The sequence below is a fragment of the Ochotona princeps genome, chromosome 12 (assembly GCF_030435755.1).
Source record: "Ochotona princeps isolate mOchPri1 chromosome 12, mOchPri1.hap1, whole genome shotgun sequence".
NCBI classification, from domain to species: domain Eukaryota; kingdom Metazoa; phylum Chordata; class Mammalia; order Lagomorpha; family Ochotonidae; genus Ochotona; species Ochotona princeps.
The window spans coordinates 58,283,901-58,301,109 of NC_080843.1; the positions used below are offsets into that span (position 1 = coordinate 58,283,901).

At 39.1% G+C, this 17,209-nt stretch overlaps 1 protein-coding gene across 5 annotated transcripts in view; it reads right to left on the reverse strand.

The window, feature by feature from the left end:
- PDS5B (PDS5 cohesin associated factor B) overlaps nucleotides 1-17,209 on the reverse strand; it is a 154,850-nt gene that overhangs the window by 102,416 nt on the left and 35,225 nt on the right. For all 5 annotated transcript variants that reach the window (XM_058670877.1, XM_058670879.1, XM_058670878.1 and 2 more), the window contains exons 2-6: nucleotides 12,256-12,381; nucleotides 7,882-8,085; nucleotides 4,141-4,227; nucleotides 3,944-4,041; nucleotides 3,229-3,355 (exon numbers count right to left, since the gene is read on the reverse strand). In XM_058670877.1, coding sequence (XP_058526860.1) covers nucleotides 3,229-3,355; nucleotides 3,944-4,041; nucleotides 4,141-4,227; nucleotides 7,882-8,085; nucleotides 12,256-12,363 — 624 coding nt within the window. In that variant the 5' untranslated portion in view covers nucleotides 12,364-12,381. The remainder of the gene's footprint in view (nucleotides 1-3,228; nucleotides 3,356-3,943; nucleotides 4,042-4,140; nucleotides 4,228-7,881; nucleotides 8,086-12,255; nucleotides 12,382-17,209) is intronic.

Below are 17,209 nucleotides of genomic sequence, written 5' to 3' on the forward strand. Positions count from 1 at the left end.
ATCCAGTCTTCTAGAGGGTATATTTTACTTTGATCTTATTAACAACAATCAGCTGAATTATTGTCAAGCCAATCCAATGTGGCAAATTTAGGCCATTTACATTTACTGTAATTTTCCCTTTGTCAGTAATCCTTAAAACATTAATTTAAGTAAGTCGTTTCAAGTTCAGAAGTAATCAACAGCTCAATTATGACAGTTACCAGAATCAACATCACTCCATTTTAAAATCCATTAAATTATCTTATGCAGTATTTATTCAATGGGCTGGGATTATTTTGTTAATACTTTTTTGTTGTTAATACTTTGAAATAATCTATCACTGCTACTATTTTGTCTCATATTTTAATTCTTACGTATAGAGTATTTTTGCTCACCATTATTCCTGTATCTCATCTCTTGCAAATTCAATTTTGTTCATCCTAATGTACTCACATAGCAGTTCTTTCAGGAACAACCTATTAATGTATAAATATATAACATCCTCATTTAACTTAAACTGAATACACAATTCTTGGTGGATAATTATTTCATCCTTAACACTTCTGAAATACATTCATTACCTTCTGGCACCTATCATGGCAACCAAGAATCAATTTAAATTATATTTCCTAGTAAGGACTATGCCTTTTCATTCTGGATACTTTACTTACAAATTAATGTTTATCAATAATTCTGTAATATTTAAGCTAATTTGTACTTGAAAATCACCTTCTGTACACTGTCATCTTGAAACCACCACTAAACCTATCACTCCTTATGCTGTCTTTATCTCACTTTTTTCAATATTATTTCCTCAGCTATCTCCTAATGCTCCAAATAATTCACATATAATCCAAATACAGTTTAAATTTCCAGCCAACATTGTGGCATAGTGGGTAAAGACATTGCCTGCAACACTAGCATTCCACATTGCTACTGCTTCAAGTTCTCAGTATCAGTTGCTCCACTTCTGAAGAGGCTTCCTATTAACAGCCTGGGAACAGCAGTGGACCTGGACCAAGTGCTTGGACCCTTTCCAGTCCTGTGGAGACTCAGCTGAGGCACCCACCTCCTGGTTTCAACCTGGCTCAGCCCTGGCAGCTACAGCCACCTGGGGATGGACCAAAGAATGAAAACCTCTCTCTACCTCTCTCTCTTTTTCTGCAACTCTTTCAAATTTAAATTTCAATGATCATTTCTCACTTCTAGCAAGTTTTGCTCATGACTTTTGTTAAAGATTTATTTACAATCCATTTACTTATTTGAGAGGCGAAACAACAGAGAAGAACAAAGAGATCTTCCATCTGCTGGTTCACTTCCCCAAATGTGTGCACAGCCCAGATGTAACCAACATGAAAGCCAGAGTGTCAAGACTCCATCTAAGGTCTCCCACAGGAGTGGCAGGGGCCTGCTGCTTTCCCTGGCACACTAGCAGGGAGCTACGCCAGAGGCACAGTAGTAGGGATGCCAGCAATACAGGGAGTGGCACAAACCACTGCACAACAAAATTTTCCAAATTCTTTGATGTCAAATCATTAGTTTTTTTCACTCTAATTTTAAGGTATTTAATCCCTTTAAATATAGTTTATCATTACTCTCTTTAAAGTTATTTATCATTCATTGATATTTTGGAATATTTTTAGCCACTGCCATAAGAATCCACTAAACTCCAGAGTTGAAACTACATACAACAGAAGCAGCCTTGGAAAATTCAGTCTAAGCTAAACTGATAAAGGTTAGAAATGAATTGTGAAGTCACTGAGGGACGATTGCAGCTTCTGTACTCACAAACAAGGTATCAAGTCCTAGGCTTCTAGCATTTCAAAGTTTACAGACCCTCCACTACTGCATGGCCAAGCAAAAAATGGGTGTTAAGAAAGCATTTTCTGAACTTTTTTTCCCCCACTAAATAAATGAAGCACATTGCACCTCTGGTTAGCTGCTGGCGTTTTACATCTCTGGTAGTAAACTGCTGAGTGCAACAGACAAGCTGGATACTTGATCCTGGTCTAGAAGAGTCCATCTCAGGGTGGGCTAGGTTGGGAGTCTAGTTAAGCAGAGCCACTCCAGGGACCTACTGATATCCTCTGGGATCCCAGTCTTCTTACTAAGGACACCCTGTGGCTTAATTCACAAATGGGCAGTGCTAGTCATATCAAACCAGATACTTCTGCTCAGGTGTCCCGCAGCAGCAGCTGGACCCTAGGCCAGTTTTATAGATTAGTAATAAAAGTGGTAACAAGAATCTTAACCACATGGTGGTACCAAGGCAAAGGAAACAGTCATACATATCTCAGAGGGCTGGCTTGCTAGTTCCCACCTTCCCTCTTACATGACTAGGGACAGAGGCAAAGACAAGCTGGGTGGAGCCAGATTACTGTACTCTGTCCAGGTGATGCAGTCCAAACCAGTCCCACAGGAAATGACATGAGACAGAGAAGCAGCAAACTGCAGAGGCTGAGAGCCCATAACTCAGCAGGGCCTAACTTCTTAAATGATAAATATACTTTCTAAATAACTGAGTCTAATCTTGCTATGAATAATGTCTGTTGACTTTTGGTATTGATAGACTATAGAAAGTGGAAATTTTAGATTATGAGTCATTTTTGTTGAAATATTTTCTGCATCAATACTACATCTGCATAATGAATTGCACCTTGCCAGATCGGTCCTAAATTTCAATCGATCTTTAACTGGTAATTCCTGTGCTTCCCACCTAAACTCAGATACTTTGCAGACCAACAGAATGAAATTTCCAAATGCTTAGGAGAGTCTCATTTTTAAACATCAAAACACAGACTATGGAAGAAAATACAGAAACAAACATACCACTTGATCACCATCATGCAGGCAAGAAATACTGTCAGTAACATATCCTCTGACAATCAGTACACAGCCCTTAAACTAATCCATGCTGTCACTGGCTTCTAGCTAAGGCCCCAGTTGGTTCCACCTGCCACTGAAGCTACATAACAGAACCCAAGGAGCTATCACTCACTCCCTAAAATATGTCCTATACAAAACTGAATTATCACAGATCTATTCATATGAATTCTATTATTTCTCATTTAATGACTACTAATTGCATTACATTTTATTACACATTATGCAATAAACACGTATTAATACGAATCAACCCATGTTCTCCAAAGTCAGATTAAAGAGGGAGGAATTATATTTAGAAATCTTTTGCATAAATTCAGGACTTTAACATTGATGGGCTTTAGAAACACCACATAATGCTCTTACCTTATGGGCAGGTACCAGATTTACTAAAACTGTATCCAGAAGCTCCTGAGATACTGTATCACCTTCACAGATTATAGAGCTCATGAGGTCTACCATGTGCATATGAACTTTCTGATTATGGCCATTACTGAAATTCAAACAGATACATAAGGTATAACTGATATATTACACACTGTTCAGTCAGATAAAAATACCAACACATTTTATAAAAACGATACTAAAGTACTAAATAAAACTCTGTATTAATTTAAACATTCCCCCCTCCCAAACCCTACAATGTACTCGAAAATAGAATTTTAACTTACGTATTTTAGGTTACTTTAACCAATATTAACCAATCTTGTCATCAAAATGTCTCAGTTTTGTCTGAAATTCAGAAAGCCTAATTGCTCTAACTGGCTTTAAAGTTAACTCTAGTAAATAATTCTAAGTACACAGAAAGCTCCAATTTCTACATGAATTACAGCTGGCATGTCATCTAAGTAAAAATATAATCCAAAAGTTGTCTTTATGTCACTCTTCAAATCAATAGCTCCTCACAGTGCAAACTGCTTATGCTTTTACAATTTACATTTACAAAATTAAATTTTTACGCTCAAATTTCTAGTCTTGTAATATCCATCATAAAAACAGAATATTTGAATTCATGTATCATTTAAAAATTCTTTACTTTCACACTTTTAGAAATGCTATATATTTAGTAAAATAAACTTACTTTATCACTGAAAATAATGTTCTGTATAACTGGGTAAAAATTTCATTACTATCTTCTAATTCAAAGCATATGTTATATGACTTGACCCAAGCAATGTTCTAAAATAAAGAAAAAGGTGAAAAGTAAATACTTCAACTGACAAAAGTATACAAGTACACACACACATGTAAAACAACACTTTAGGATATACAGCTTACCTCAAGCAAATAAAAATACCTATTGAACTGTGGGCTCTTTGTATCCTCCAGCCCTTTCAACTGCCGTGTTATAAACATAAATATATCCTTTAAAAAAAAAAAAGATGGTTTAGACTATGAATGCTAAACTAAAATATACAGTAAACTAAAGCTAATTCAGCACTTACGTGTGTATTCATTCCTAAGCACGCGCGCGCACACACACACACACTGCATGATAAATTACAAATAGCCAAGAAAATTGTATTTGGCTAAGTATTTTACCACCCTTCATGTGAAATCGTCTATCATTTACCATGATCTTAACGTAGATAAGCAAAAATATCTTATACCAATTACACAAATCGATCCAATTAAAAGTAATGCTATCATTAGAATTAAAAATGCTGCAACTGTAACAGGTTTGCTGGAACAGCACAAAATGCAACAATTAATTACACAGCAGGAGTACAGTTTAGGAAGCTTAAAATTCCAGAATAAAATTGTTTATGACAAGAAAATAAATTGCCCAAAGAAATTTAAAAGATTCTTACAAGTCACCTGGTCAAAGTTCCTAATTAATGTTATCACTAATGTTTCCTCTACTATTCCTCAGTCTGTTTTCATCTCTTACTTTAATATCCCCCTTTACACCTCAGTGAAAATAGATTGTGTTGATTTGAGTAAAAATTTTATGGAAATGATTGATGACAAATGGAGATATTATTGCATAATTTAAACAAAGCTAAAAGTTAACAATGCTAATGCTGCAAGATAAAAGTAAAAAGCATGCTATCATCAATAAAAAGCTTCCCTGTATGCAAAATAATAAACCTACTTTTACCAGAAGAGATCCAATGTGTGAATGATTTAGTAGCTTTTCAAGGAAAGTGCTATGAAAAGTCCATCTTTCAAAAATGATTGCTTTGACAGTAGGGTGTATAAAAGAGGTCATCCAAAAAATGAACCGTTTGTGCGTTACATAAAAGAACACTGGATCTTATCTGGACATGAGAAGACAAGTGTCATTCAACCTTTCCAACAAGTGCTGACCTGCCAGATGTATAGAAAAAAGCTTGCTAATGACAACAAACTGAAAATACTAAGGTGAAGATCAAGATGTCACAACGAACTTGAGGCTAACTCAAATACAGTGAAAAATACCCCATACATATTTAGAAAGTACCTTGAAAATCAGTAAGTTTTTAAATATCACTGCCCCAAAAAAGAAAAAATGCAGTATTTAGAATCAGTCCAAAGCAGTACCAGAAAAATACGATATTTCAAATGTTTCAGCTAGGGAATAATCCACCAACGCCATTATTGAATCTCAACTCTTCTAAAAAATTGTAACATTATAAAGTGAAGACCTGCAGCTATAATTCTGGGAGGATTTTCCATTAACCCCAAAGCCCTGAGACAGGTCACTTAAGCTAACAAAAACCTACCAGAGTTAAGTCAACTGTAAGGCAGCAGTCTTAAACTGCAAGACACTTGGTAAGCAAGAGTCAAGGTCTTTATCCAACAAAAGTAATCATCCTTTAAAACAATTAAGATCTCAAATCAGACTCACAATTAGAAATAAAGCTATACACCTGGGAACAAAGAGCTCTGGCTCAGCCCACATTATTTGAGTCTACCATTCTTGATTCTTACAATTCAATTTTACATGCAAATAAAAAATATTCCCCTCTTCCCTTCCTTATCCTATGACGCTTTCTTCAATCAAAATACAACATACGGATACTTAAACCAGTCTGAGTACTCTGTACTTCAATTTTGGCAGACTTGACCAACTACACTGATTTCCTCATTCCAATTATGAAGAATTAACTTCAGGAGTCCAGGAAGGACACCTTTTCCCGTCACTACTGCAAATCCACTCATGCATAATGAATATCAATATTTGCTGAATAAAATAAACTGCCATTTTTCCGTGCTCTGGATTAATTTTTTTATGCACACACTCTCTAATCCAGGTTCCACAACCATGAGCTATTTCTTAAATTCCAACTGCCCTGAGTTACCATCATCCTGAACAGACTGAACACGCTACCTCCATTTCGCATCTTCTAAAGATGCTGCACTCATCGGGCCCATGAGGCGTGGAGGCATGAGCCACGGCTTGTGACAGCATCATCCCATACTGGAATACTGATCAGGTCTCAGTGGTCCACTTCTGCTCCAGCTTCCGTCTTAAACGGCCTGGGAAGAGGGTCAACAGGCCTTGGGTCTCTGACACCCATGAGGGATACAAAGATGGGATCTGTCACTCGTGGGTTCAGACTGGCTCAGACAGACTTGACTGCTGCAGGCATTTGGGTAAGTGAGCCAGTCAATGGAGGATCTCTTTGCACTTCTATCATTCTCTCTGCCTTTCAAATAAATAAATCTTCACAATAATATTCACTATGGTCTTCATTATGGATTTTTTTTTTTAAGTAGGAGCTTTGGAAAAGTGGTGCTTTATTTTTAACCTACTTCTACTGGAAAGTCAGATTTACATAGACAAGAAGATACATAGAGAAACATCTTCCATCTGATGTTTTACTCTCCAAGTGGCCACATAATCAGAGCTACGCTGATCAAAATCCAAGAGCCAGGAGCTTCTTCCAGGCCCCACACTCAGATAAGGGTCCCACGGCTTTGGGCCATCCTCTACGTTATCCCAAGCCCCAAGCAGGAAACTGGATGGGAAGTGGAGCAGCCAGGACACAAAATGGTACCTATATAGAATCCCAGCAGTTGCAAGGTAAGGATTTAGCCACTAGGCTATCATCCCTGGCTCTCAAAATATATTTTTTAAAATGAAAAGCAACTCGAGCAATGTGCAGTGCATTGAGTTAAGCTACCGCTTGAGACATCAGCATCCCATATCAGAATCCCCTAGTCCAAGCTCCTCTTCCTACCCAGCTTCCTGCTAATGTACTTAGGAAGGGCAGTGGAGCGCAAGGTGGGCACCTGGACCCCCACCACCCATGGTAAACTAGATGGGGTTCCCAGCTCCTGGTATCACTGGAAATCCTGTAGCCATCTGGGAACTGGACCAGCAAATGAAGAGCTCTTTCTACCTATCTCTCTCCCCTTCTTTCAAATAAATAAAAAACAAATCTAAAAAGTAGAGAGGAGGATTTACTCTTAAATGCAAAGACTGAATTAACAACATAATATAAATAGGATACACTATATAATAAGTTATTGTCCTTAAAATAACTTAAAATGTCCTGAAAATAAAGATAATAACATAGTTAAGATCAGAAATTGTTTCTAAAGTTCTAAATAAGTTTCACAAAGGAAAAAAAAAAAAAAAACCCTGTTACAGATGGACTGGCATTGTAGCATAATGGGTTGTTCCACCTTCTTCAACATCAGATCCCACATGGGCACCAGTTTGAGGACCAGCTGCTCCACTTCAAATCCAGTTCCCTGCCAATGCTTGCTTCTAGGAAAGCAGCAGGAGATGGCACAGCTCAACTGGCCCTGCATCCACACACTAGACACTGCATGAAATTCGAGCCCAGCCCCAGATGTTGTGGCCATTTGGAAATGAGCCAGCAGCTAAAACAGCTACTTCTCTAACATTGCCTTTCAAATAAATCAAATAAAAACAAAATGAAAGCTATATCATGTACTTTGCATTTTAAAACACTGCTGGAGCTAATATCAAAGAATCCCAAGAAAATATCTACATATTTTAACTCTCATTTTAGATAGATAAATCAGTTTATTAGTAGTCACTTTTGACAGTTCTTTAATACTTGCCTTTAGTTTGTCAGGGGATGTATAAGGAGCTTCAGGAGCATAAATCCTGAAAATATCTGCAAGGCAACAGGCTACCAATAAACGAACATCTTTATCAGGATGCTTGAGGAAAAAATCTGAAGCAAGATGTAAAGCTAGGTTTAGGTAAAGCTCCTTTTCTTCTTCAGAGTCCTGGTCCATATCCATGAACGTTTTCACAACCATCTATACAAGAAACAAAAGACTGGTAAGATGCGTCACATAAAACCTCAGTCGTTCAAACAAACACATTTAGCCAAGAAATGAAAGGGCCCCATTGTATCATGCTGCATGTTAGCGTTCTGGCTCCAACCCATTGCCAGATCCAGACACCGGAGAATGAACTAATCAATGGGCCAATACTCATCCTCCCTTCTCTCCTTCTCTCCTTGTTAAAGATTTTTTGAAAATTTTAAATACAAGTATTTGAAACAAAGGCCATATATATTTGAAAGGTTAACCTGAAATAAATACACTATGCTTTTTCTTTACACAAGATGTTGCTTAAAAAAATCAGTGTAAATAACTTTTCTTTAGAAGAGAATCTTTTATTTATATGTTTATCATAAGTTTCAAATTAGCCATGTACAGTGTACATTAATGCAAGAATAACAGGTATCTGTTGAAACTTCTGCTCTCACTTGCTCATCTGAACTAAAAGCAATGTCCTCTTTAAAAATATCATCACCTTTTCTATAAAATTTCTTTTCATTAATTTTCAGTATTAAACTAAAAGACAACAAAGATTCAAGAAAACAAGTCAGAAGATGTATCTTTGGCGGCCAGGATGATGGCATGGCAGTCTAATCCTCCACCTGCAGCACCAACATTCCACATGGGCACCAATTTGAGTTCTGGCTGCTCCACTTCCAGCTCCCTGCTAATAGCCTGGGAAGCCTTGGGACAGCCCAAGGTCTTGGGTCCTTGCATGCATGTCACGTATCCAGCTTAAGACCAGCTCTGGTGATCGCCATTTGAAAAGCGAACCAGCAGATGGAAGGTCTCTCTTGTCTGTCTCTCCCTCTCTGTAACTGGCTTTTAAATTAAAAAAAAATCTTAGGCCCCAGCTCAGTAGCGTAGTGGTTAAAGTCCTTGCCTGGTACGCACCAGGATCTCATATGAGCACCACTTCTAATCCTGCAGCCCCGCTTCCCATCCAGCTTCCTGCTTGTAGCCTGGGAAAGTAGTCGAGGACAGCCCAAAGCTTTGGGACTCTACACCTGCATGGGAGAACCGGAAGAGGCTCCTGGCTCCTGACTTCAGATCAACATAGCTCCGGCTGTTGCAGCCACTTGGGGAGTGAACCATCAGACGCAAGATCTTCCTCTTTGTCTCTCCTCCTCTATATATATATTTAAGTTTCCAATAAAAGTAAATAAATTTTTAAATAATCAAATCAATCTTAAGAAAACATGCATCCTTAAATGCTGAAAAGCAGAATGAAGCAAACATCACACCACCTAAGAGTATTTTTTGTGCCACAGTAGAAGAGAATATCATGAGAACAGCTCATTGATTAGCTGGCACACACCTTGGAAACAGATGGAAGCTACAGGAGATGCATGTTTTTTCAAAAACATCTACATAAAAAGAATATGTTAACAAGAATGGAGCAAAAAGTTTCAATCTGTGAGATTATCCTAATTTCAGTATTAGTTACAATGATGACCTCAGTATGTGCTATTCCTACTTAAAACAAGATTTAAAATTGCTTAACTTGACAGGAAGATACTTAAACTCCAATGCAAAAAATGACTGTATAGCAGCCACTAGGTGGTGCTACAAATACTAAGCAATAAGTAAGCCCGGTTACATTATTAACCATCAATGTCTATGCCTTAAGGCTTTCCTACTACAAGCATTTCCATTTACTGTACAGATAGATACCTGAGGAATAAAGGATTCCACTTTGTAATGAATTATCACAGTAACAGAAAAATACCCTCACAGGACAATGCTCTACTTCTATTATATACCAAATGATAATAGAATCAACAGTGGGCCAATCCTTCCAACCTGGTGGTGCAGTTAGTTTTAGGGTATGATGTCCAGACTGCTAATTTTTACATTTTACTACTTTTCTTTTTCTTTTTTTTTTTTAAAGATTTATTTTATTTTACTTTTATTAGAAAGTCAGATATACAGAGAGGAAGAGAGACAGAGAGGAAGAGCTTCCGTCCAATGATTCACTCCCCAAGCAGCCACAACGGCTGGAGCTGAACCAATCCAAAGCCAGGAGCCAGGAGCCTCTTCCAGGTCTCCCACGTGAGTGCAGGGTCCCAAAGCTTTGGGCCATCCTCAACTGCTTTCCCAGGCCACAAGCAGGAAGCTGGATGGGAAGTGGGGCCACCAGAATTAGAACCGGCGTCCATATGGATCCCAGCACGTTCAAGGCGAGGACTTTAACCACTACACCATTGTGCCGGGCCCTAATTTTACTACTTTTAAGATGTTACGTTTGGGGGTTGTTTGATATATCAGGTAAGAGACCACTTAGGAAGCCTGTATCCCATGTGGTTCAAGCACCAGCTCTCCTACCAATTCTGAATTCCTGCCAATGCATACTCTGACCCAGCAGGTGCGTGTACTTGGCTCCGGTAGCCAAGTACCCTTACAAGAGGCCTGGATGAATTCTCTCTTTCCAGCTGTAATCAGCCCCAGCCCCAGGTACCTTAGAACTTAAGGGGAATAAACTTAGAGATATTATAACTTAGTCAGGCAGTCAGTCTTTCTCAGCTTTTTAAATAAATACAAATAAAATGCAATGTATGTTTGGGTCACATATGTGTTTTTCCAAAGACACAAAGGGGAAAAAAGAGCTGGCTGTACAGGACTTTTCTCTCTAGAATCTTCACAAGACTAGGTGACTCAATATAATTTTAGTAAACTGCTACAGGAAAACCAGAAATCACATAATGTTACTTTGTACATTAAACTGCTGTAGTTTAAAATTTACGACGGTATTTGCACCTATCAAAATTTATAGCCATCCCATAAAAACCTTTTCAGATTTGTCTAAGAAGGACTACACAATAAAAAACAAAATATAAATTAGAAAAATAAATAAGGAAAAACTATATAAACTTCCAATTACTGTCAGACATACATGTCTACAAAATAATGAAGCAAACTGCAACAATAAATCCAAGTACTGTAGACACTGCTCTATCAAGACAATGGAGCTTCCCAAGCTCCAGTACTGGGACTTCCCACCACTGTCCACAGTTCAAATGGTGCATTAAATTCATTAATAATCCTTAGGAGACCTCTCAAGATGTCTGAGAACATACTCTCTCTAAGACACCTACTATGAATAAGCTTGTAAGTGTAGGTACTTTCTGTATTCAAGATTTGCTTCTAAATATAGAGTTGAGATGCTTACCTATCATTCATGAAACAAATAAATCTAACATTTAATCTAATCAAGTCTTGTCCTTTGAATGAACATCTGTTATCCAACATTTCAATACCTGATAAAGTTCAAATGCATAATATTAATACCTCAAGTAAACTGTAAGGGTATTAACAGCTTTTCCTCCTTATAAAAACATCATGTAGCAATATAAAATATACTTGATTTTAAGGTTCCTGGGCTTTCAATAATTAAAGAAAGTATTCAAGCACTGGCATAAAAGAAAATCGTTAACATATGAAGTAACATAAATGTGTTAGTAAACACAATTCAGAATAGAAAAAATGCTGAAAACTAAAGACCACCTAATCTTACTGAATGTTAACATTCTCTTTGACCAAATGCTTCTCTAATCATTCTAACAACTACACGGACTCTACCATCGTTCAAACACAGAGACATGAGCAGGTGGCTGTAGCCAACCAAAGATGTTCACCTTCAATCTCGCTCGTGGCTGCCTGCTGTCCAGAGCAGTGGGAGGAGCTAACTGTCAAGCTCTGTGACCTACTACCAAATCACGTCCAGGAAAGTAAAACACAGCCTCAGTACTAAGTGTAAAGACCTAAAACTTCCTTTCTCAAATTGAAATGGTTCTTTTCAGAAGATATAGCAGAAAAAAGACCAGGCAAAAATGAAACTATATACAATTTAGTACAGACAAAAACGAATGTTAAGAGTATATAGACTTAGGAAAACAAAACAATTTATGGTGGACTTTTTTTTTTTACACCAAAGGGTGGAAGAAGGTAGAAAAATTAAAGTTTCACCTTTCTAACTGCAAGAGCCAAGGAACCCCTACTTCTCTTCATTCATTCTGGTTCCTTAAATTCCTTATCTGTCCTATGCTGCTCTGATTCACTTTTCAACTTCTACTAATAAAGTACAGCCCTGTGTGACTTCCACAGAAGACTCCAAACAGGTAGCAAACACGTAATTTTACTCACCTTTAACCGTCTCACCATCTCCTCTTTAGATATTTTGTCTGAGATCTCCTTGACACCAGGAGGATAAGTAATTTTTCCATCATTAGTCCTTGTCTTTGAGTGAGCCATGGTGGAAATATCTTACCCCTAAAACAAAAAAATTATTAAGTGTGGAAAAAAAGGTAGGTATAAACAACATTTATAACATAACTTGTCCCACCCCTTAAGCTTTCTAACTACATTATAATTTGCAGTAATCCACTTAGTTAACTTGAAAATCACTCCGTTGAACATTTTCCAAAATTACTTTCACAAAATACAAAGCTTATTCTCCTTTCATTTCTAACACTGGCAAACAATGCTACCACACAAACACTCCAACAATATCAAAAATACCCAGGGGAAAATCAAATATTTTGAAAAGGACCACAAATTACTGACATCACATTAGGAAATAGGAACCCAGAGAAGTGAGGAGAGCTCTCAAGCATGCTATCTACTAATGCTCGAGGCGTGTCTGTCACTCTGACAGTGTCACAGGGCACAGTCAGAGAGACAGATGTCCTTACTGTTAAAGGACAACAATATCTCAACCCAAACACAAACATCTGCAAAGGAGAGAGCAAACCAAACACCAGCATGTGCCCCTTACACCCACCTTCTACTTGCATGGATAAAGCTGCTCTGCTGCTAAACCCAGCAAGGTAATAACAAATTGAGAGCACAGTGAATTACTTTCTAGACATGAAGCAACATATGTGCTAAGGTTCCCTTGACCTAATAGGCCAGGTCCAAAGAACCTCAAAACATGAACTCAGTAACTCAGTGAACCGCCCCCCCCCATCCCAACTGGAAGTTTTCCCATGCACCTAACAAAATCCTAGCCCTACCTAGAGAAGGGCAAGTGACAACCTAAGCCGCTACGAATTCCTACTCTGATTTTCTAGACTACGAACAGTGTATCAAGTCAAGAAAAATAACCATACAGCTAAAAAAAAAACTGAAACATAAGCAAAAACCTGCAAACATCCCAGACACCAAAAACAGATGCAGAATTCTGGATATACTAATAGATCGGAAAACTACCATATACTTATAACCTTAAATTTTAAAAATTCTGAAAATTATTTACAGAAAGTAAAGAAAATTTAAAGTAAGCTAGGATAAATGTAGAATAATAAAGGGGAGAGGGTTCAAAACTCCGCATAAGAGTTCACTGGCAGACAGTAAAAACTATAAGAATGAGTGAACCAGAAAAGAGGAAAGAAAAAATGTTGAGAGTACAACTAGCCATAACCTAAGATTCATGGAAATATCAGGGAAGAAACGAGGCCAAAGACCCATAAAGAATACCATAAACCACCCATCCACGAGCTCTCAAAGCCAAAATGCATTAAATTTCAAATACTAGGTCAAGAACAGAAACAAAATCTTAAAGCAATCATAATACCTCATAAGCAACAGATTTTAAACAAGTGTCTTTAAACCTAAAGAATGTTTATTTTCCATGAAATTTGAGAAATCTCATATACACAAACAAGAGACAATTTTAAAACTTTAATACAGCAGTGTGAAAGTAATTTTTACTTTCCAATAAAAATAAAATAAATCTTTTAAAAAAAAGGTAACTTTTTTTAACATTCATTTATTTTTACTGGGAAGGCAGATTTAGAGAAAAGAAAAGGCATAGAGAAAGATCTTTCATCCACTGGTTCACTTCCCAGATGGTCACAACGGACAGAGCTCAGCTGATTCAAAGCCAGGAGCTTCTTCCGGGTCTCCCACGTGGGTGCAGGGTCCCAAGGCTTTGGGCTGTCCACGACTGCTTTCCCAGGCCACAAGCAGGGAGCTGGATGGGAAGTGGAGTAGCTAGGACACAAACCAGTGCCCATGTGAGATCCCAGGGCTTACAGGAGGATTTGCTAATTGAGCCATCTCACCAGGCCCCAAAAGACATAATTTCAAAATTCACAAATTAACTTTTGGAAGCAAAAGATGGAAAAATACACCATACAAACACCAAACATGCTAAAGACCTATTTTGACAGAATGAACTCTTAGGACTTGTTCCTTGCTATTTACTTAATAGGAACATGAGTACAACTCTGTAATAAAACAAAACAAAAAAAGTTCACAAAAGTACCTTTCAGAATAGTCAAAACAGAAAACACGAAAGTCCACCAAAAATAAAATGAACAGGTAAACTGTAGCAAATTTACACACTAGCATGCAATACAACTATACAGATGAATTAACTATGATTTTACATATTATACGCTTACTTCAGAAAGTTAACAGGAAAACTAAATCAAAAGTTCAGTTTATTTCGGTGCCAAAAAATATGTTGACTTGTATGCAAGCAGTCCTAAAAAGTTAACGGAAACAGGGCCTGGCGCAGTGGCCTAGCGACCAAAGTCCTCAACTTACACACGCCGGGATCTCATATGGGCACCGGTTCTAATCCCGGCAGCTCCACTTCCCATCCAGCTCCCTGCTTGTGGCCTGGGAAAGCAATTGAGGATGGTCCAAAGCCTTGGGACCCTGCACCTGCGTAGGAGGTCTGGGAGAAACCCTGGCTCCTGGCTTTGGATGGGCGCAGTACTGGCCATTGCAGTCGCTTGGGGAGTGAATCATTGGACGGGAGATCTTCCTCTATGCCTCTCCTCCTCTCTGTATATCTGAGTTTCCAATAAAATAAATATTCAAAAAAAAAAAAAAAAAAACAGGTCAACCTTACAAAGTTAATGACATAACACTTGAAATTTAGATACAATACATACATTATCACTAAAATTAACTCAAGAAGAAAAAAAACTATTAAATAAAACAAATAACCAATAAATCTCTCCACAGGCAAAAATATTTCCCTCTAGACTACTTTACTAGTGAGTCCAACTAACACAGCTGGAAATGAAGTCATTTCAGTGTTACACAAAAAACTCTGAGGAATAAAGAAAAATGATATTTATTTATCTATCTAGTTACCTATTTATTTACGTTAAAAGCAGGGAGGAAAATACGCCTATCCATCAGTTCACTTCCCAAAACCAAAGTAGGAGCCAGGATCCCAAAGCCAAGAACACAACTCCTGCTTTCCACAGAGGTGGCAGCAGAAGTACTTGCATCATTACCTCATGCTTCCAGGGCTCCTCTATTAGCACAAAGCTATAACCAGCAGCAGGCTCAGAAGTCAAGCCGGCACTCCAACGCAAAATATTTTAAAAAATGACGGTAACTGTCACCTCTGGGATTTTTTTATTTGAAAATCCACAAAGTGACATTAAATTCTCAGTGACAAAATGAAAATAAACTATTACTAGAAGTGTTACTTTACTATGTCAATTAAAAGCTATCTACACTGAACTCCTCCCCTACAGGGCTGTTGCTTTGACTAATGAGCATGAAAGCTGGGGCTGGGGGCAGGCTAGTTTGGGCAGGGCTGGCACAAAAGAGCCACAATGAGCATGGGTCGGCTGGTCTAGGCTGCAGCACCAGCCGGCAAGTGGCGGGACCAGGCACAGGTCATATCAGGCTGGACCGCAGTACCCTCAGGCGTATCTAGGTTTGGGAGCATGCTGGGTGGTGGAACTGTGGGCACTCTCTGTCTAGACTACAGCTCCCACTGGTGAGCATGGATGCCAGGGCTGAGGGCAGACTAAGAAGCACAAGGTAGCAGTAGGCTCACATGTGAGCCTGGCTTGACAGCAGGTTGCACTGAAATAAGCTGCAGCAACCATGGGTGTGCACTAAAGCCAGATGGGATGTGGGATGGACTGGGCTAGGCCACATCACATGCCAGCACACACAAAAACTGTGACTGGGGCTGGGCCTGGTGGCAGTTATCAGGGAACTTCCTGATTAGGCTGCAGCACCCACAGGTGTGTGTGAAGACGGGGTCTGTGGCAGGCTGGGTTGGGGTAGGCTGCAGCACCTGTGAGTTCATGTGAGAGATGGAACTGGAGGCAGAATTAATTAGGCAACTGCATCCACTGGTTTGTGCACTGCCTGCTGCAGGTAATGGACCAAACCAGATCCTGCACTGGTTGGCACACACCAGAGTCAAGTACAAGGTCACCCCACACAAGGTTTCTCAGGGGATTCCCCAGTTAGCATGCTGGGCTCAAATCCAGATCCCAGGGAAAATCACAATATATGTAGCCCAACGTTGGAGAACAAGTATCAGGACTAAGGCTCCTCAGCTGATGATGCTTGTATAGTGAACAGTCCACTCAGCTACACACAGAGGACATGGCAGCCAGATCATCTAGGTCAACAAAGGATGTCAAGAGCCTTGTTAGAGGATGGAAAACAGAACAGGTTGGACCACTCTCCTGGCCAAGATTTGCAGCAGGTGTCTGGGTGAACTTAGAAACAGACATTGGTGGGACCCGGCGGCATGGCCTAGAGGCTAAAGTCCTCGCCTTGAACGCCCCGGGATCCCATATGGGTGCTGGTTCTAATCCCGGCAGCTCCACTTCCCATCCAGCTCCCTGCTTGTGGCCTGGGAAAGCAGTTGAGGACAGCCCAATGCTTTGGGACCCTGCACCTGTGTGGGAGACCCGGAAGAGGCTCCTGGTTCCTGGCATCAGATTGGCGCGTACCGGCCCGTTGCGGCTCACTTGGGGAGTGAATCATCGGACAGATGATCTTCCTCTCTATCTCTCCTCCTCTCTGTATATCTGACTTTGTAATAAAAATAAATAAATCTTTAAAAAAAAAAAAAACATAGACATTGGTAAGATTTCCTCAATCTGGTATAATGAAGCCAGTAATACCCAGAACAATCAAAACCACTCAAGTAACACCCCAAGAACACTCTTCCCCACACTGGAGTCTCTAAGGCTTCATCCAATGACTGTCCCCATCTGCAGATGCTGGCGGAGTTTGACAGCGAAGAGCACCCCTCCCTCTGCAGGCCAAAAGAATATAAAGAAGTGAAACATTTGCCCCATCCATCTTCCTCCATACCTGATCC